Source organism: Oncorhynchus tshawytscha, linkage group LG10 (assembly GCF_018296145.1).
Source record: "Oncorhynchus tshawytscha isolate Ot180627B linkage group LG10, Otsh_v2.0, whole genome shotgun sequence".
Taxonomy (NCBI): Eukaryota; Metazoa; Chordata; class Actinopteri; order Salmoniformes; family Salmonidae; genus Oncorhynchus; species Oncorhynchus tshawytscha.
The window spans coordinates 11,930,253-11,951,013 of NC_056438.1; the positions used below are offsets into that span (position 1 = coordinate 11,930,253).

Below are 20,761 nucleotides of genomic sequence, written 5' to 3' on the forward strand. Positions count from 1 at the left end.
ATACATTTATTTGCGAAACGGTTAAAAATGGTATTTAACATTCAAAGAAACAAATAACAATAATATCTACTGTGGGTTTTCCAGTATGTATGAAACATATTAACTACGCATGTTTTACCTTACAATGTTTTTTACTCTGAAAAGTCGAAATGACATTCTATTTCTCTCCTCTCTCCAGGTCGAAGAGAAAAGTCCTGGGTCGTAAAGAACCAGGGGACTCATTCGGCAGCCGCCAGAGTCTGGTCTCCCCAGTGAAGCACAGCACCAGCGGGGGTGACCCCCAAACCTTGACCCTGGGCTCCACTCTGCGGTCCAGCTCGCGGAACGACAACTTCATGGCCCTGTTACAGAAGAAGGGCAGTAAGTCCAGCAGGGGAGGGACACGCCTCTCTGCCATGGAGCTCCTGAAGAGCACGAACCCCCTCGCGAGACGCATCACGGAATTCTCCACGTCGTCGGACGGAGGAGGGGATACGACCACCGGTAATAACAGGACCAGACCGCCCCAGGACCAATGAGTCCCGGACCGACCCTCTCTCTCTCTTACTAAAGAGATTCTTGCTGTAACCTCACCAACACCAACAGCGGGCTGGCAAAGTAGAGGTTGAATATATAACCACTTGTTGACCATTGATCGACCATGTAAATGGACCATTGATGGAAGAATGAATAGCCAACCAGACCACTCAACCACTGATGGACCGATCATTAACCGCCCAACGGTTGGACACGATGGTCACAGCGGTCATCAAAGGAGTTTTGTTTCCAAACACGGTCCATGCTGTTCTGAAGGTGTTTCATTTGCTAAGGTCTCAACTCAGTCCATCCTGTTAGGAAGGGTTTCATTTGCTGAGTTGGAGGAATTTTGAGTCGAGGCTTCAACTCATCAGTCCCGTTCTCGTATTTTTACTTTGCTGTGTGAATGGTACTGTGCAACCAGGCTCATTGTGTGAATACTATACTAGGGAAAGAAGGAAAGATTAGATATTACCTTCACTCTGGGAGCCTGAACGTATGACTGTCAATGATGTGGAAATGAATCTGATTCAACCATGAATACACCACCAGTGTCTACTATCAATGCGCCATCCAACAACAGCCAGAGTACAGGCCAATGCTGGTCAAATAAACCACATTGAACTTAAGGCTTTTGAATACATGGTGTGAGTATGTGTTATATTAAAAACAAGAATGGTCGTATTCTATGGTTATTACGTAAAGTCCAAAACATTCTACAGGAAGATGAACAGTTGGACCTGGTACCAAGCCCTACCCCTTTACGTTTGAATCAAAGCACTTGGACGACGGCATACAGAACTCGTTCACAACAACGACGGCATACAGAGGTAGTTCACAACAACGACGGCATACAAAGGTAGTTCACAACAACGACGGCATACAGAGGTAGTTCACAACAACGACGGCATACAGAGGTAGTTCACAACAACGACGGCATACAGAGGTAGTTCACAACAACGACGGCATACAGAGGTAGTTCACAACAACGACGGCAAACAGAGGTAGTTCACAACAACGACGGCATACAGAGGTAGTTCACAACAACGACGGCAAACAGAGGTAGTTCACAACAATGACGGCATACAGAGGTAGTTCACAACAACGACGGCAAACAGAGGTAGTTCACAACAACGACGGCATACAGAGGTAGTTCACAACAACGACGGCATACAGAGGTAGTTCACAACAACGACGGCATACAGAGGTAGTTCACAACAATGATGGCATACAGAGGTAGTTCACAACAATGATGGCATACAGAGGTAGTTCACAACAACGACGGCAAACAGAGGTAGTTCACAACAACGACGTCATACAGAGGTAGTTCACAACAACGACGTCATACAGAGGTAGTTCACAACAACGACGGCAAACAGAGGTAGTTCACAACAACGACGGCATACAGAGGTAGTTCACAACAACGACGTCATACAGAACTCGTTTACAACAAGACGGTAGTTCACAACAACGACGTCATACAGAGGTAGTTCACAACAACGACGGCATACAAAGGTAGTTCACAACAACGACGGCAAACAGAGGTAGTTCACAACAACGACGGCATACAGAGGTAGTTCACAACAACGACGGCATACAGAGGTAGTTCACAACAACGACGGCAAACAGAGGTAGTTCACAACAACGACGGCATACAGAGGTAGTTCACAACAATGACGGCATACAGAGGTAGTTCACAACAACGACGGCATACAGAGGTAGTTCACAACAACGACGGCATACAGAGGTAGTTCACAACAACGACGGCATACAGAGGTAGTTCACAACAACGACGGCATACAGAAGTTCACAACAACGACGGCATACAGAGGTAGTTCACAACAACGACGGCATACAGAACTCGTTCACAACAACGACGGCATACAGAGGTAGTTCACAACAACGACGTCATACAAAGGTAGTTCACAACAACGACGGCATACAGAACTCGTTTACAACAACGACGGCATACAGAGCTAGTTCACAACAACGACGGCATACAGAGGTAGTTCACAACAACGACGGCATACAGAACTCGTTCACAACAACGACGGCATACAGAGGTAGTTCACAACAACGACGGCATACAGAACTCGTTCACAACAACGACGGCATACAGAGGTAGTTCACAACAACAACGCACAGAGGTAGTTCACAACAGAGGTAGTTCACAACAACGACGGCATACAGAGGTAGTTCACAACAACGACGGCATACAGAGGTAGTTCACAACAACGACGGCATACAGAGGTAGTTCACAACAACGACGGCATACAGAGCTAGTTCACAACAATGACGGCATACAGAGGTAGTTCACAACAAACATACAGAACTCGTTCACAACAACGACGGCATACAGAGCTAGTTCACAACAACGACGGCAAACAGAGGTAGTTCACAACAACGACGGCATACAGAGGTAGTTCACAACAACGACGGCATACAGAACTCGTTCACAACAACGACGGCATACAGAGGTAGTTCACAACAACGACGGCATACAGAACTAGTTCACAACAACGACGGCAAACAGAGGTAGTTCACAACAACGACTGCCAACAGAGCTCGTTCACAACAACGACGGCATACAGAACTCGTTCACAACAACGACGTCATACAAAGGTAGTTCACAACAACGACGGCATACAAAAGAGGTAGTTCACAACAACGACGGCATACAGAGGTAGTTCATACAGAGGTACAGAAGTTACAACAACGACGGCACAGAAGTTCACAACAACGACGGCATACAGAGGTAGTTCACAACAACGACGGCATACAGAGCTAGTTCACAACAACGACGGCATACAGAGGTAGTTCACAACAACGACGGCACATCAACGCCTGTGTCATCCGTGTTCTATGTTTGGTTTATGTTAAAAACATTTATTGCGAGATAGAAGGCCATACATATTTAACTTGTACAACGATATTCATACCCTCCGTATAACCTGAAATAGAACAGCTCGAACTGTTTGAAGAGACTATGTATACTAGTCCTAGTAACAGCAGTAGTACAATACAATTACTGTAGGACTAACAGTGAACAGTAGTACACACACCCAGCAGTACACACACCCAAACCTTCCCTATGGATCTCCCCGCACTGCTGTCAGCGTGTGTGTTTATGTGTTTACGTGTGCGTGCGTGCAGGAAAGGATAACCAAACGCATGCAGGAGTGATGAGTGAAAGAGTACACAGAATGGAACCCTGTGGATCTTTCCTAAGGGAGAGTCTGATACAGGTTGGGTTGATTAAACAGGTTTAGACTACAGGTCTCTGTTAGGACCATTGGACTGCTACGCCAGAAAACCCCCAGGGGGTTTATTACTAGAGGAGGGTCATTGGGGCATGTCTACTGTATGTGTGTGTGTGTCTGCAGAGAAGGGGTTAATTCATCCGTCCTAAGGAGAGGACGTGGCTGTACTCTTTGGAGACATTCTGGACCTGAGAGGTTATTCTGGACCTGAGAGGTTATTCTGGACCTGAGGGGATTCTAGAACTGAGGGGATTCCAGAACTGAGGGGATTCTAGAACTGAGGGGATTCTAGAACTGAGGGGATTCTAGAACTGAGGGGATTCCAGAACTGAGGGGATTCCAGAACTGAGGGGAATCCAGAACTGAGGGGATTCTAGAACTAAGGGGATTCCAGAAATTAGATTAGAACACACTGTTCGAACAACTATCTCAAAACTCACAGAGACAAAACAAGAATAGAGCTGTCTGACATAGAGAACAATAAAACAGGATAAGGATGCATCACCCAGTTCTTTGTGCCCTCGCCACACGCTTTCTCTCTCACACTGTCCATGTTGTGCAGTGGTGATACTGCAGCCTTTTCCTCTCCTTTACCTTCCTTCTACTCTTCTCCTCCTCCCCAGCTGGAATTCATGCTCTGTCTCTCTCTGCCCATAGTGCAGCCCCACTCCTCACCTCCCCCCTTCCTTTCATCTCCCATCCTTTCCCTCCTCCCCTCCTCCTCTCCTCCCCCTCCTCCTCCCCTCCCCTGCTCCCTCCTTCTCTTCTCTCCTCTCCCTCCTCCTCTCCTCTTCCTCCTCCTCCCCCTCCTCTCCACCCGTCCTCCCTCCCTCCTTACCCCTCCCATTCCCTCTACCATCTGAGCTTCAGGTTTACAGACGACACAGCCTGAATGTCAATGATTGCTAGGAAGGAAATGAAGGATGCGTGTTGGCATTACGTCCAAGTGTGCTACGCTCAAATTCCTCCCCGTTTCCTCCCACTTTTACAAAGGAGTGTTTCCTTTCATCCTTTCCCTGCGTTGTGCATCCATCCGTTTATCCAGACCAACCATCCATGGTACAAGTACAATAGGATGATGGATTGTCTGAAAGAACAGAGATGAAGGGACATAGGATAGTGTGTGTGTGAATGTCTGAGTGTGTACGTACAGGAGAGGATAGTGGACTCTGGATCCACTAAGACTGTGAATCGAATACTGATGCTAACTCATCCTTCTTTCTCACACACCTCTTACCCTGGATAGAATGGACAGTGGATCTGTTGGTTCTGCGTTCTGTTGCTGTGTTCTAATGTTCTAAGACTCCTTTCACCACACGATTCCGGAACCTTTTCCAAACTGCTCCCGGCACGGAGAGTAAGGGCTGTGTTTCTGAGAGTAGGGCTGTGCTTCTGAGAGTAGGGCTGTGCTTCTGTGGCTCTCAATCAGAAGGAGAAAACACAACGCCTGGTGCTATTGAGCTAGAGCGCCCCTTATGGACGAAGACAGGGAGAACCCCCCTGTTCTAACCCTGCTCTGTCCCTCAGCAACATGGACAAAGACAGGGAGAACCCCCCTGTTCTAACCCTGCTCTGTCCCTCAGCAACATGGACAAAGACAGGGAGAACCCCCTGTTCTAACCCTGCTCTGTCCCTCAGCAACATGGACAAAGACAGGGAGAACCCCTGTTCTAACCCTGCTCTGTCCCTCAGCAACATGGACAAAGACAGGGAGAACCCCCTGTTCTAACCCTGCTCTGTCCCTCAGCAACATGGACAAAGACAGGAGAACGCCCCTGTTCTAACCCTGCTCTGTCCCTCAGCAACATGGACAAAGACAGGGAGAACCCCCTGTTCTAACCCTGCTCTGTCCCTCAGCAACATGGACAAAGACAGGAGAACGCCCTGTTCTAACCCTGCTCTGTCCCTCAGCAACATGGACAAAGACAGGGAGAACCCCTGTTCTAACCCTGCTCTGTCCCTCAGCAACATGGACAAAGACAGGGAGAACCCCCTGTTCTAACCCTGCTCTGTCCCTCAGCAACATGGACAAAGACAGGGAGAACCCCCTGTTCTAACCCTGCTCTGTCCCTCAGCAACATGGACAAAGACAGGGAGAACGCCCCTGTTCTAACCCTGCTCTGTCCCTCAGCAACATGGACAAAGACAGGGAGAACGCCCCTGTTCTAACCCTGCTCTGTCCCTCAGCAACATGGACAAAGACAGGGAGAACCCCCCTGTTCTAACCCTGCTCTGTCCCTCAGCAACATGGACAAAGACAGGGAGAACGCCCCTGTTCTAACCCTGCTCTGTCCCTCAGCAACATGGACAAAGACAGGGAGAACCCCCCTGTTCTAACCCTGCTCTGTCCCTCAGCAACAACACCGAGACAGAACGACTCCGGATGACCGACTATCTGGGCGCTCTTTTTCTGACGTCATTCCTTCAGGAAAAACCAAACAACAACTTATAAAGATGGAAGAAGAAGGAGAAAAAATAAAGAAAAAAAGTAAATTATAACATTATTAATCCATAGTCAAGTGACACTTGTTTAAAATATTTAGTTACTGGAACTATATTAAAAACAACTACGAAGAAACTCAGTGTTGGTTTGCCTTGTATTCTGGAGACTCTGTGTTTTCAGCACAGAAATAGAATGACTAGAATGGGATTTCTCTATTCAAGTCAATGAGGCCATAATGTCAAATTGCCATTGTCCAAGGTTCTATGCACCTTCTGCTCATTCTAATTCTATGGTTTTCAGCTACCTTAGTATTACACTCCCTTAGAGGTATGCAGAGTTTTTACTCTTTCTGAAGTACTGTGGTTATTACGGTAATACTGTATACTATGGTTACTATTGTCTTATACTGTGGTTATTACGGTAATACTGTATACTATGGTTACTATTGTCTTATACTGTGGTTATTACGGTAATACTGTATACTATGGTTACTACTGTAATATACTGTGGTTATTACGGTAATATTGTATACTATGGTTACCATTGTCTTATACTGTGCTTATGATGGTTATTACGGTAATACTGTATACTATGGTTACTACTGTAATATACTGTGGTTATTACGGTAATACTGTATACTATGGTTACCATTGTCTTATACTGTGCTTATGATGGTTATTACGGTAATACTGTATACTATGGTTACTACTGTAATATACTGTGGTTATTACGGTAATACTGTATACTATGGTTACTACTATCATCTACTGTGCCTATTACGGTTATTACGGTAATACTGTATACTGTGGTCATATACTATGGTTATTACAGTAATGGTCATCACTATTCCTACTACTATTAATCTCTGCTGTACCTCTATATTCTTCACGAAAAACAAGGACCATGATAGAGAGAAAGAAGAGGGAGAGAGAAAGAAAGAGAGAGAAAGAAGAGGGAGAGAGAAAGAAAGAGAGAGAAAGAAGAGGGAGAGAGAAAGAAAGAGAGAGAAAGAAGAGGGAGAGAGAAAGAAAGAGAGAGAAAGAAGAGGGAGAGAGAAAGAAAGAGAGAGAAAGAAGAGGGAGAGAGAAAGGGAGTTGGAGAAGAGAAATAGAGGACTTAACCCAAGACCGTGATGGCTTAGTACTTATTATATACTGTAACGCTCAATCCGGTTACAGATTCTAGCCCTAAACCCACACACACACACACACACACACACACACACACACTAATCAAACGTGTAGGACTGTGTAGGACTGACCCTCTGAAAGAGGGGTCCACAGTTGGATTAATACAAGCTCCATCCATCTTGTTCTTCTCCCCCTCTTTTTCTTCTCTCCTCCCCCTCTTTTTCTTCTCTCCCCCCCTCTTTTCTTCTCTCCTCCCCCCTTTTCTTCTCTCTCCCCCCCTTTTCTCTCCCCCCTCTTTTCTTCTCTCCTCCCCCTCTTTTCTTCTCTCCTCCCCTCCCCCTCTTTTCTTCTCTCCTCCCCTCCCCTTTTTCTTCTCTCCTCCCCCCCCCCTTTTTTCTTCTCTCCTCCCCTCTCCCCCCTCTGTTTTTTGTTTGTTTTGTGACTCATATGGAGAACACTCTAAGCTTTCCACAAACTCCCCACAGAACAATACAAGTCTGGAAGAGAGAGAAAGAGAGAGAGATACAGAGAGAGAGAAAGAGAGAGAGAGAAAGAGAGCGAGAGAGAGACAGAGAGAGAGAAAGAGAGAGAGAGAAAGAGAGCGAGAGAGAGAGAAAGAGAGAGAGATACAGAGAGAGAGAAAGAGAGAGAGAGAAAGAGAGAGAGAGAAAGAGAGAGAAAGAGAAAGCGAGAGAGAGAAAGAGAGAGACAGAGAGAGAGACAGAGCGAGAGAGAGAGAGAGAGAGACAGAGAGAGACAGAGAGAGAGAGAGGGGGAGAGAGAGAGAGAGAGAGGGGGAGAACAGAAAGAAATGCCCACTTGCCAGTTGGTGTTTTATATCTTGTTTCTGCGGCGACATCAAACTGCCACACAACAAGCTGTTACTAACCATCTGGTCATCATGACGCTATACAAACAAACAAACAGAAATATAATTCTTAAGACTTGATCTTAAATGACACCCTATTCCCTATCTAGTGCACTACTTCTACATACACTGTTCGATAAGAATGTGCAAAAAAGGTTCCTCGGTTGTCTCCATAGGAGAACCCTTTGAAGAACCTTTTTTGGTTCCTGGTAGAACCCTTTTGGTTCCAGGTAGAACCCCTTTGAGTTCCATGTAGAACCCTTTTCACAGAGGTTTCACCATGGAGCCCAAAAGAGTTTTACCTGGAACTAAAAAGGGTTCTACCAGGAACCAAAAAGGTTCTACCAGGAACCAAAAAGGGTTCTTACCAGGAACCAAAAAGGGTTCTTCAATGGGTAAATTGTCTCTGGTCAAAAGTAGTGCACTGGAATAGTGAGACACTGTCATCTGAGATTTGTTCACACTCTCTAAAGCAACAGTATGTTGAAGTGTTAATCTGTATATACCATGTAAATACCATCAAACTGCCTGTATTCATATTACATATGGAGCTGATAGCATGATTAGGGCCAGGAGTTTTTTATGGAGATACATTTCTGTCAAACCATTTCATTAATTCACAACATTTTGACTGATATCTATCACCGTAGTGTTCCTCACCACATCACCTGAACATGCAAGACAATCTCTGGGCCCTAGTTAAATGCTGTCGTAAAGCAAATAGCCTACAACTATTACTAGTAGGGGCCTGGAATTTGTCCAAGTCAGGTCACGCGGTCAGGGAAAACTCCTGGCCCTAAGTATACTGAACAAAAATATAAACGCAGCAATTTCAAAGGTTTTACTGAGTTACAGTTCATAGAAGGAAATCAGTCAATTGACATACATTCACAAGGCCCTGATCTCTGGATTTCACATGACTGGGCAGGGGTGCCAGGCCCAGACAATCAGAATGTGTTTTCCCCCACAATAGGGGTTTATTACAGACAGAAATACTCCTCAGTTTCATCAGCTGTCCGGGTGATGGGTGACTGATCTCAGACGATCCCACAGGTGAAGAAGTCGGATGTTGAGGTCCTGGGCTGGCGTTGTTGCACGTGATTGGCGGTTGTGAGGCCGGTTGGAAGTACTGCCAAATTCTTTAAAACAACATTGGAGGCGGTTCACTGTAGAGAAATGAACATTCAATTCCCTGGCAACAGCTCTGGTGGACATTCCTGCAGTCAGCATGCCAATTGCACGCTCCCTCAAAACTTGAGACATCTGTGGCATTGGGTTGTGTGACAAAACTGCCTTTTATTGTCCCCCAGCACAAGGTGCACCTGTGCCAATTGCATACTCCCTCAAAACTTGAGACATCTGTGGCATTGGGTTGTGTGACAAAACTGCCTTTTATTGTCCCCCAGCACAAGGTGCACCTGTGCCAATTGCACGCTCCCTCAAAACTTGAGACATCTGTGGCATTGTGTTGTGTGACAAAACTGCCTTTTATTGTCCCCCAGCACAAGGTGCACCTGTGCCAATTGCACGCTCCCTCAAAACTTGAGACATCTGTGGCATTGGGTTGTGTGACAAAACTGCCTTTTATTGTCCCCCAGCACAAGGTGCACCTGTGCCAATTGCACGCTCCCTCAAAACTTGAGACATCTGTGGCATTGTGTTGTGTGACAAAACTGCCTTTTATTGTCCCCAGCACAAGGTGCACCTGGTCATGCTGTTTAATCAGCTTCTTGATATGCCACACCTGTCAGGTGAATGGATTACCTTGGCAAAGGAGAAATGCTCACTAACATGGATGTAAACAAATTTGTGCACAAAATCTGAGAGAAATAAGCTTTTCATGCGTATGGAAAATGTCTGGGATCTTTTATTTCAGCTCACGAAACATGTGACCAACACTTTACATGTTGCGTATATATTTTTGTTCAGTGTATAACAGAGAACTAGAAAACTGCTCCCAGAGCTGTGGCTGTACAGGACCAGGACTCATAACCACAAAGCATCTCAGAGCAGGAGTGCTGATCTAGGATCAGGTCCACCCTGTATCCATGTAATCTTATTCATTATGATTTAAAAGTGAAAACTGATCCTAGATTAGTACTCTTGCTCTGAGACGCTTTGTGTAAATGGGCCCAGGACAGGAATAAAGTTTGAAGTAAAAACCGCGTACAGAAAACGCCCCCTTACCCACACAAAATAAGTGGTTGGAGTATTACACTACTCAAAAGAGAAAGAAAGAGAGAGTTCTTGAAATTATTCTATTTTTGTTATTTCTCATTGGAAGGACATCATTTAAATAAAAAATTGTAAGTGCATATATTATGATTAGGAAAGTTATCCACCTTCATTTTCAGATCCAGCAGTATGGTTTATGTAGCTGTTGGTTGAAACACATGCAGCTATATATGTCTTGCCAATGTCATGAAAATTATTATATCATTCAAATAAATTATTTTTCTTGCTTATCACTGCTTGTTTTCTATGGATGTTGATTGAGTTTCTTCCAACCAGTTATTATCGTATCTGAGCTTCCTGAATTAAAGAACATTTCTGGGGGAAAACAGGCTCTATCATCCTATGTCTCTATAAGACAAATGAGAAGTCATCCAAATCCCAGGAATCTTTTTCAATTTCACCAACAACGTGCCTTTTTCAGTCACCGACACTGAGCAACACTTAATATATTATAATACACTGAGTGTACAAAACATTAAGGACACCTGCTCTTTCCATGACATAGACTGATGTGTTAGTCTGTCTGTATTTCAGACTGTGTAGTCTATATGTGTAGTGGTGGGAGTCTGTATTTCAGACTGTGTAGTCTATATGTGTTGTGGTGGGAGTCTGTCTGCATAGTGGTGGTAGTCTGTCTGTGTGGTGGTGGTAGTCTGTCTGCATAGTGGTGGTAGTCTATCTGCATAGTGGTGGTAGTCTGTCTGCGTGGTGGTGGTAGTCTATCGGCATAGTGGTGGTAGTCTGTCTGTGTGGTGGTGGTAGTCTGTCTGCATAGTGGTGGTAGTCTGTCTGTCTGTGGTGGTGGTAGTCTGCATAGTGGTTTCAGACTGTGGTAGTCTATCTGCATAGTGGTGGTAGTCTGTCTGTGTGGTGGTGGTAGTCTGTCTGCATAGTGGTGGTAGTCTGTCTGTGTGGTGGTGGTAGTCTGTCTGCATAGTGGTGGTAGTCTATCTGCATAGTGGTGGTAGTCTGTCTGCATGGTGGTGGTAGTCTGTCTGCATAGTGGTGGTAGTCTGTCTGCGTGGTGGTGGTAGTCTATCTGCATAGTGGTGGTAGTCTGTCTGCGTGGTGGTGGTAGTCTGTCTGCGTGGTGGTGGTAGTCTATCTGCATAGTGGTGGTAGTCTATCTGCATAGTGGTGGTAGTCTGTCTGCGTGGTGGTGGTAGTCTATCGGCATAGTCTGTGGTGGTGGTAGTCTATCTGCATAGTGGTGGTAGTCTGTCTGCATAGTGGTGGTAGTCTGTCTGCATAGTGGTGGTAGTCTGTCTGCATAGTGGTGGTGGTGGTGGTGGTAGTCTATCTGCATAGTGGTGGTAGTCTGTCTGCATAGTGGTGGTAGTCTGTCTGCATAGTGGTGGTAGTCTATCTGCATAGTGGTGGTAGTCTATCTGCATAGTGGTGGTAGTATGTCTGCATGGTGGTGGTAGTCTGTCTGCGTGGTGGTGGTAGTCTATCGGCATAGTGGTGGTGGTAGTCTATCTGCATAGTGGTGGTAGTCTGTCTGCATAGTGGTGGTAGTCTGTCTGCGTGGTGGTGGTAGTCTGCATAGTGGTGGTGGTTGTCTATCTGCATAGTGGTGGTAGTCTGTCTGCATAGTGGTGGTAGTCTGTCTGCGTGGTGGTGGTAGTCTATCTGCATAGTGGTGGTGGTAGTCTATCTGCATAGTGGTGGTAGTCTGTCTGCATGCATAGTGGTGGTAGTCTGTCTGCGTGGTGGTGGTAGTCTATCGGCATAGTGGTGGTGGTAGTCTATCTGCATAGTGGTGGTAGTCTGTCTGCATAGTGGTGGTAGTCTGTCTGCGTGGTGGTGGTAGTCTATCTGCATAGTGGTGGTGGTTGTCTATCTGCATAGTGGTGGTAGTCTGTCTGCATGGTGGTGGTAGTCTGTCTGCATAGTGGTGGTAGTCTGTCTGCATGGTGGTGGTAGTCTGTCTGTATTTCCCTCAGATTAACATCTGTAACTAGAGGAAGGGTATTTCTTTAACGAGCTGAGTTCACAGAGACGTAACAGCTCATTATTCATACCAAAACAAACTTATATAACATAGTGCTTTCATCCCAAATGGCACCCTGTTCCCTACATAGTGCCTTCGTCCCAAATAGCACCCTGTTCCCTACATAGTGCACTACCTTTGACCAGCTTAAAAGTAAAAAGTAGTGCACTGCATAGGAAATTGAGTGCTGATCTAAGTCCCTCGCCTGTAGGAAACTATTAGAGTCTGTCACCACCTAGTGGACAGATCACTCTAATCAAATAACATTTTATCAGTACCCTCAAATTCCTTGGTGGCCACATCACCAACAAACTAACATGGTCCAAGCACACCATGACAGTCGTGAAGCGGGCACCACATTGGAGATAAAAGGTACTACGGTTTTATTGATGCAGTCCTGTTGCCTTTGGTGGCGTTGGTGGAATTTTGACAGCTATTCCAAAGGTTCTATTCTAGAATTAGATTCCCATGGAATTGGCAGCAGTTGGGATGTTTAAAATCACCATTGAACATCACTGTGGTCCCATATGATTGTTCTCAGTCCAAAACAAAAATATATATGTTATGCATACCGATTATAAACACCTCATGCTGGAAATACTATTGCTATTTGATATGTAAAATCCCAATAATCCCATAAACCTATTCAGTAATGCAATACAGTTATCCTGACTATTCTGTGCAATTCTGGGATTGCAATTTTTTACCTGTATAATCTGAAGTAATTTTGGTCATGAATAATTTATTTCTTTCTAATCCAGTGGCAGCAGGATCATAACGTCTAGAGATAGGTGAGCCCGTATGTGTATATATAGTGTCTGTATTAGAGGTCAACCGATTATGATTTTTTTCAACGCCGATACCGATTATTGGAGGGCCAAAAAAGCCAATCCCGATTAATGGCCGATTTTTTTACTTTTTTAAATTTGTAATAATGACAATTACAACAACACTGAATAAACACTTATTTTAACTTAATATAATACATCAATAAAATGGATTTAGCCTCAAATAAATAATAAAACATGTTCAATTTGGTTTAAATAATGCAAAAACAAAGTGTTGGAGAAGAAAGTAAAAGTGCAGTATGTGCCATGTAAGAAAGCTAATGTTTGAGTTCCTTGCTCAGAACATGAGACCATATTAAAGCTGGTGGTTCCTTTTAACATGAGTCTTCAATATTCCCAGGTAAGAAGTTTTAGGTTGTAGTTATAATAGGAATTATAGGACTATTTCACTCTATACCATTTGTATTTCATTAACCTTTGACTATTAGATGTTCTTATAGGCACTTTAGTATTGCCAGTGTAACAGTATAGCTTCCCTCCATCTCCTCCTCCATCTCCTCTGCTGGCAAAACGCACGAAAGTGCTGTTTGAATGAAAGTTTACGTGCCTGCTTCTGCCTACCACCGCTCAGTCAGATATTTAAATATTTGTATGCTTGTATACTCAGTCAGATTATATGCAATGCAGGACACGCTAGATAATATCTAGTAATATCATCAACCATGTGTAGTTAACTAGTGATTATGATTGATTGTTTTTTATAAGATAAGTTTAATGCTAGCTAGCAACTTACCTTGGCTTACTGCATTCACATAACAGGCAGTCTCCTTGTGGAGTGCAACGAGAGAGAGGCAGGTCGTTATTGCGTTGGACTAGTTAACTGTAAGGTTGCAAATTTGGATCCCCCGAGCTGACAAGGTGAAAATCTGTCGTTCTGCCCCTGAACAGGCAGTTAACCCACCGTTCCTAGGCCGTCATTGAAAATAAGAATGTGTTCTTAACTGACTTGCCTAGTTAAATAAGGGTCTAATTTTTTAAATAAATTTTTTAAATCGGCAAATCGGTTGCCCAAAAATACAGATTTCCGATTGTTATGAAAACTTTAAATCGGCCCTAGCTAATCGGCCATTCCGATGAATCGGTCAACCTCTAGCCTGTAAATATAGTGTGTATATATAGTGTGTGTAAGTATAGTGTGTATATATAGTATGTGTCAGTGTGTGTGTATATAGTGTGTGTATATATATTGTGTGTATATATCGTGTGTGTACTGTATGTATAGTGTGTTAATATATAGTGTGTGTATATATAGTGTGTGTCAGTGTGTGAATATAATGTGTGTATATATAGTGTGTGTCAGTGTGTGTATATATAATGTGTGTATATAAAGTGTATATCTAGTGTGTGTATATAAAGTGTATATATAGTGTGTGTATATAAAGTGTATATATAGTGTGTATATATATATATAGTGTGTGTATATAGTGTGTGTATTTATGGCGTGTGTATTTATGGTGTGTGTATGTGTAGTGTGTGTGTATATATAATGTGTGTATATAAAGTGTATATATAGTGTGTGTATATAAAGTGTATATATAGTGTGTGTATATATATATAGTGTGTGTGTATATATAGTGTGTGTATTTATTGTGTGTGTATATATAGTGTGTGTATTTATGGCGTGTGTATTTATGGTGTGTGTATATGTAGTGTGTGTGTATATATAGTGTGTGTATATAAAGTGTATATATAGTGTGTGTATATAAAGTGTATATATAGTGTGTGTATTTATGGCGTGTGTATTTATGGTGTGTGTATATGTAGTGTGTGTGTATATATAGTGTGTGTATATAAAGTGTGTATGTAGTGTGTGTAGTTATAGTGTGTGTGTATATAGTGTATGTATATAGTCTCTCTCTCTCTCTCTCTCTCTCTCTCTCTCTGTCTCTCTCATATAAGGGCTTTATTGGCAAGGGAAACATATGCGAACATTGCCAAAGCAAGTGAATGAGATAATAAACAAAAGTGGCAACAGGCAACATCTTGCTGCTCAGATGAAACACAATGATATTTCACCCAGTAAGAGTTGATCAAAATTGGGTTCGTTATCAAATTCTTTATTGGTCTGTGTAATCTGATATGGTTTTACATTTGGCAGGAAGTTAGGAAGTGCAGCTCAGTATCCACCTAATTTTGTGGGCAGTGTAAACATAGTCTTCTCTTGAGAGCCAAGTCTGCTTACGGCAGCCTTTCTCAATAGCAAGGCTATGCTCACTGAGTCTGTACATAGTCAAAACTTTCCTTAAGTTTGTGTCAGTCACAGTGGTCAGGTATTCTGCCACTGTGTACTCTCTGTTTAGGACCAAATAACATTCTAGTTGCTCCGTTTCTTTGTTAATTCTTCCCAATGTGTCAATAATTATCTTTTTGTTTTCTCATGATTTGCTTGGGTCTAATTGTGTTGCTGTCCTGGGGCTCTGTGGGGTGTGTTTGTGTTTGTGAACAGAGCCCCAGGACCAGCTTGCTTAGGGAACTCTTCTCCAGGTTCATCTCTCTGTAGGTGATGGCTTTGTTCCTTTTAGGTGGTTGTAGAATTTAATGGCTCTTTCCTGGATTTGGATAATTAGCGGGTATTGGCTATTTGGTGTTTTACGTTGTACACGGAGGATGTTTTTGCAAAATTCTGCATGCAGAGTCTCAATTTAGTGTTTGTGCCATTTTGTGATTTCTTGGTTGGTATGCGGACCCCAGACCTCACAACCATAAATGGCAATGGGTTCTATAACTGATTTAAGTATTTTTAGCCAGATGCTAAATGGTATGTCAAATTTTATGTTCCTTTTGATGGCATAGAGGCACTTCTTGCCTTGTCTCTCAGATCGTTCACAGTTTTGTAGAAGTTACCTGTCGTGCTGATGTTTAGGCCGAGGTATGTATAGTTTTTTGTGTGCTCTAGGGCAACTGTGTCTAGACGGAATTTGTATTTGTGGTCCTGGCGACTGGACATTTTTTGGAACCCCATTATTTTGGTCTTATTGAGATTTACTGTCAGGGCCCAGGTCTGGCAGAATCTGTGCAGAAGATCTAGGTGCTGCTGTAGGCCCTCCTTGGTTGGGGACATATGCACCAGATCATCAGCAAACAGTGGACATTTGACTTCAGATTCTAGTAGGGTGAGGCTGGGTGCTGCAGACTGTTCTAGTGCCCTCGCCAATTTGTTGATATATATGTTGAAGAGGGTGGGGCTTAAGCTGCATCCCTGTCTCACCCCATGGCCCTGTGGAAAGAAATATGTTTTTTTTGTGCCAATTTTAACCGAACACTTATTGTTTGTGTACATGGATTTTATAATGTTGTATGTTTTACCCCCAACACCACTTTCCATCAATTTGTAAAGCAGACCCTCATGCCAAATTGAGTCAAAAGCTTTTTTGAAAACAAAGCATGAGAAAGAAGACTTTACCTTTGTTTTGGTTTGATTTTTTGTCAATTAGGGTGTGCAGGGTGAATACGTGGTCTGTCGTACGGTAATTTGGTAAAAAGCCAATTTGACATTTGCTCATTACATTGTTTTCACTGAGGAAATGTACGAGTCTGCTGTTAATGATAATGTTAAAGAGCTTAAGTATAGCCAATTGGAATTTGTGTTTTTTTTTTTTTTTAATTTCATTTTGGATGCCATCAACACAACAGGCCTTTTTGGGTTGGAGGGTTTGTATTTAGTCCTGTAGTTCATTCGATGTAATTGGAGAATCCAATGGGTTCTGCTAGTCTTTAATAGTTGATTCTATGATTTGTATTTGATAACGTATATCTTGCTGCTGTTTGTTCTTTGTTATGGTGCCACAAAGATTGGATAAGTGGTTTACCGATACATCTCTGTTTTGGAAATATAACTCTTCGTGTTGTTGTTTGTTTAGAGTTTTCACATTTTCCCAGAAGTGGTTAGAGTCTATGGATTCTTCAATTACGTTGAGCTGATTTCTGACGTGCTGTTCCTTCTTTTTCCGTAGTGTGTTTCTGTATTGTTTTAGTGATTCACCATGGTGGAGGTGTAGGCTCAGGTTTTCTGGGTCTCTATGTTTTTGCTTGGATATGTTTCTCAATTTCTTTCTTAGGTTTTTTGTTCTTCATCAAACCATTTGTCATTGTTGTTCATTTTCTTCCGTTTTCTGTTTGACATTTTTAGATTTGATAGGGAAGCTGAGAGGTCATATATACTGTACTGTTTAGATTTTCTACTGCAAAGTTTACACCTTCACTATTAGAGTGAAATGTTTTGTCCAGGAAGTTGTCTAAAAGGGATTGAATTTGTTGTTGCCTAACTGTCTCTCTCTCTCTTTCTCTCTCTCTCTCTGTCTCTCTCTCTCTCCACGCTTCCTGTTTCTTAACGCACAGTGTACACCGCGCGTTATCTGTCACATAACACACACTCTTTCTCTCTCACAATACACATGCAGTGGCCGCAAATGCAGGAAGCACAGCTCTATCATCAGACAGTGGAAACACAACCACAACATGCAGGGCTGAAGCTGTTCGTTCATTGAAGGACAACTCTACTGACCAATAGTTGTTGTTTTTACAGATGAGAAGGAGAGAGAAGAAACACTTACTGTCTGAGACCTGAGAAGAAAGGAAAGGAGAAGAGGATATAGTAAATGAGAGATACTTGACTGCTTTCTCTGAGACCTGAGGACAAGAGAAGAGAGGAGATGATATAGTAAAAGAGAGATACTTTACTCCTTTCTCTGAGACCTGAGGACAAGAGAAGAGAGGAGACAAGAAGAGACAGTATTTTTCTGTTATGATTTTAGTCTCTGATGGAGGATGTTCTTCAGTGATGCAGATGTAACAGCCTGTGAGTCAGGACATGCAATTCTACTACGTGTACGTGGTAAGTCTGTGTGTGTGTTGGTGTGTGTGTGTGTGTGTGGTGGTGTGTTTGTGTATCTAAACTAGCACACTACTTAGAATTAAGCAATGTATTGCTAGGTATGAACAGTAGTGTGTTGGGTATCAACAGTAGTGTACTGGGTATGAACAGTAGTGTGTTGGGTATCAACAGTAGTGTGTTGGGTAGTAACAGTAGTGTACTGGGTATCAACAGTAGTGTGTTGGGTAGTAACAGTAGTGTGTTGGGTATCAACAGTAGTGTGTTGGGTAGTAACAGTAGTGTACTGGGTATCAACAGTAGTGTGTTGGGTAGTAACAGTAGTGTGTTGGGTATCAACAGTAGTAGTGTTGGGTATCAACAGTAGTGTGTTGGGTATCAACAGTAGTGTACTGGGTATGAACAGTAGTGTGTTGGGTATCAACAGTAGTGTGTTGGGTAGTAACAGTAGTGTACTGGGTATCAACAGTAGTGTGTTGGGTAGTAACAGTAGTGTGTTGGGTATCAACAGTAGTGTGTTGGGTATCAACAGTAGTGTACTGGGTATGAACAGTAGTGTGTTGGGTATCAACAGTAGTGTGTTGGGTAGTAACAGTAGTGTACTGGGTATCAACAGTAGTGTGTTGGGTAGTAACAGTAGTGTGTTGGGTATCAACAGTAGTGTGTTGGGTAGTAACAGTAGTGTACTGGGTATCAACAGTAGTGTGTTGGGTATCAACAGTAGTGTGTTGGGTATCAACAGTAGTGTACTGGGTATGAACAGTAGTGTGTTGGGTATCAACAGTAGTGTGTTGGGTAGTAACAGTAGTGTACTGGGTATCAACAGTAGTGTGTTGGGTAGTAACAGTAGTGTACTGGGTATCAACAGTAGTGTGTTGGGTATCAACAGTAGTGTACTGGGTATGAACAGTAGTGTGTTGGGTATCAACAGTAGTGTGTTGGGTAGTAACAGTAGTGTACTGGGTATCAACAGTAGTGTGTTGGGTAGTAACAGTAGTGTGTTGGGTATCAACAGTAGTGTGTTGGGTAGTAACAGTAGTGTACTGGGTATCAACAGTAGTGTGTTGGGTATCAACAGTAGTGTACTGGGTATGAACAGTAGTGTGTTGGGTATCAACAGTAGTGTGTTGGGTAGTAACAGTAGTGTACTGGGTATCAACAGTAGTGTGTTGGGTAGTAACAGTAGTGTACTGGGTATCAACAGTAGTGTGTTGGGTAGTAACATTAGTGTGTTGGGTAGTAACAGTAGTGTGTTGGGTATCACCAGTAGTGTGTTGGGTAGTAACAGTAGTGTACTGGGTATCAACAGTAGTGTACTGGGTATAAACAGTAGTGTACTGGGTATCAACAGTAGTGTGTTGGGTAGTAACAGTAGTGTACTGGGTATCAACAGTAGTGTGTTGGGTAGTAACAGTAGTGTGTTGGGTAGTAACAGTAGTGTGTTGGGTATCACCAGTAGTGTGTTGGGTAGTAACAGTAGTGTACTGGGTATCAACAGTAGTGTACTGGTATAAACAGTAGTGCACTGGTATGAACAGTAGTGTACTGGTATCAACAGTAGTGTGTTGGGTAGTCAACAGTAGTGTACTGGTATAAACAGTAGTGTACTGGGTATATACAGTAGTGTACTGGGTATAAACAGTAGTGTACTGGTATGAACAGTAGTGCACTGGTATAAACAGTAGCGTGTTGGGTATCAACAGTAGTGTACTGGTATAAACAGTAGTGTACTGGGTATATACAATAGTGTACTGGGTATCAACAGTAGTGTACTGGTATAAACAGTAGTTTGCTGGGTATATACAGTAGTGTACTGGGTATAAACAGTAGTGTACTGGTATGAACAGTAGTGTACTGGATATATACAGTAGTGTACTGGGTATAAACAGTAGTGTACTGGGTATCAACAGTAGTGTACTGGGTATATACAGTAGTGTACTGGTATGAACAGTAGTGTACTGGGTATAAACAGTAGTTTGCTGGGTATATACAGTAGTGTACTGGGTATAAACAGTAGTGTACTGGTATAAACAGTAGTGTACTGGGTATAAACAGTAGTTTGCTGGGTATATACAGTAGTGTACTGGTATGAACAGTAGTGTACTGGTATAAACAGTAGTGTACTGGGTATAAACAGTAGTGTGCTGGGTAGTAACAGTAGTGTACTGGTATGAACAGTAGTGTACTGGTATAAACAGTAGTGTACTGGTATGAACAGTAGTGTACTGGGTATAAACAGTAGTGTACTGGTATGAACAGTAGTGTGCTGGGTAGTAACAGTAGTGTACTGGTATGAACAGTAGTGTACTGGTATAAACAGTAGTGTACTGGTATGAACAGTAGTGTACTGGGTATAAACAGTAGTGTACTGGTATGAACAGTAGTGTGCTGGGTATAAACAGTAGTGTACTGGGTATAAACAGTAGTGTACTGGGTATAAACAGTAGTGTACTGGTATGAACAGTAGTGTACTGGGTATCAACAGTAGTGTACTGGGTATAAACAGTAGTGTACTGGGTATAAACAGTAGTGTACTGGGTATAAACAGTAGTGTACTGGTATGAACAGTAGTGTACTGGGTATCAACAGTAGTGTGCTGGGTATATACAGTAGCCTATTTGTGACTCCACGTCAACT

The 20,761-nt window shown here is 43.0% G+C and overlaps 2 protein-coding genes across 9 annotated transcripts in view; both read left to right on the forward strand.

Moving 5' to 3' along the window:
- LOC112259728 (NHS-like protein 2) overlaps window positions 1-2,788 on the forward strand; it is an 87,569-nt gene extending 84,781 nt beyond the window's left edge. Inside the window, exons 9-10 of one of the 8 annotated variants that reach the window (XM_042328126.1) lie at window positions 179-1,607; window positions 2,680-2,788. In XM_042328126.1, coding sequence (XP_042184060.1) covers window positions 179-518 — 340 coding nt within the window. In that variant the 3' untranslated portion in view covers window positions 519-1,607; window positions 2,680-2,788. The remainder of the gene's footprint in view (window positions 1-178; window positions 1,608-2,679) is intronic. The other 7 variants (XM_042328127.1, XM_042328128.1, XM_042328130.1 and 4 more) reach the window with 7 other exon arrangements.
- Window positions 2,789-17,664: 14,876 nt separating this feature from the next.
- The window catches only part of LOC112236602 (Rho GTPase activating protein 36), a 153,195-nt gene continuing 150,098 nt past the window's right edge, over window positions 17,665-20,761 (forward strand). Inside the window, exon 1 of the mRNA XM_042329323.1 lies at window positions 17,665-18,127. Within this exon, the coding sequence (XP_042185257.1) occupies window positions 18,104-18,127 (24 nt within the window). The 5' untranslated portion in view covers window positions 17,665-18,103. The remainder of the gene's footprint in view (window positions 18,128-20,761) is intronic.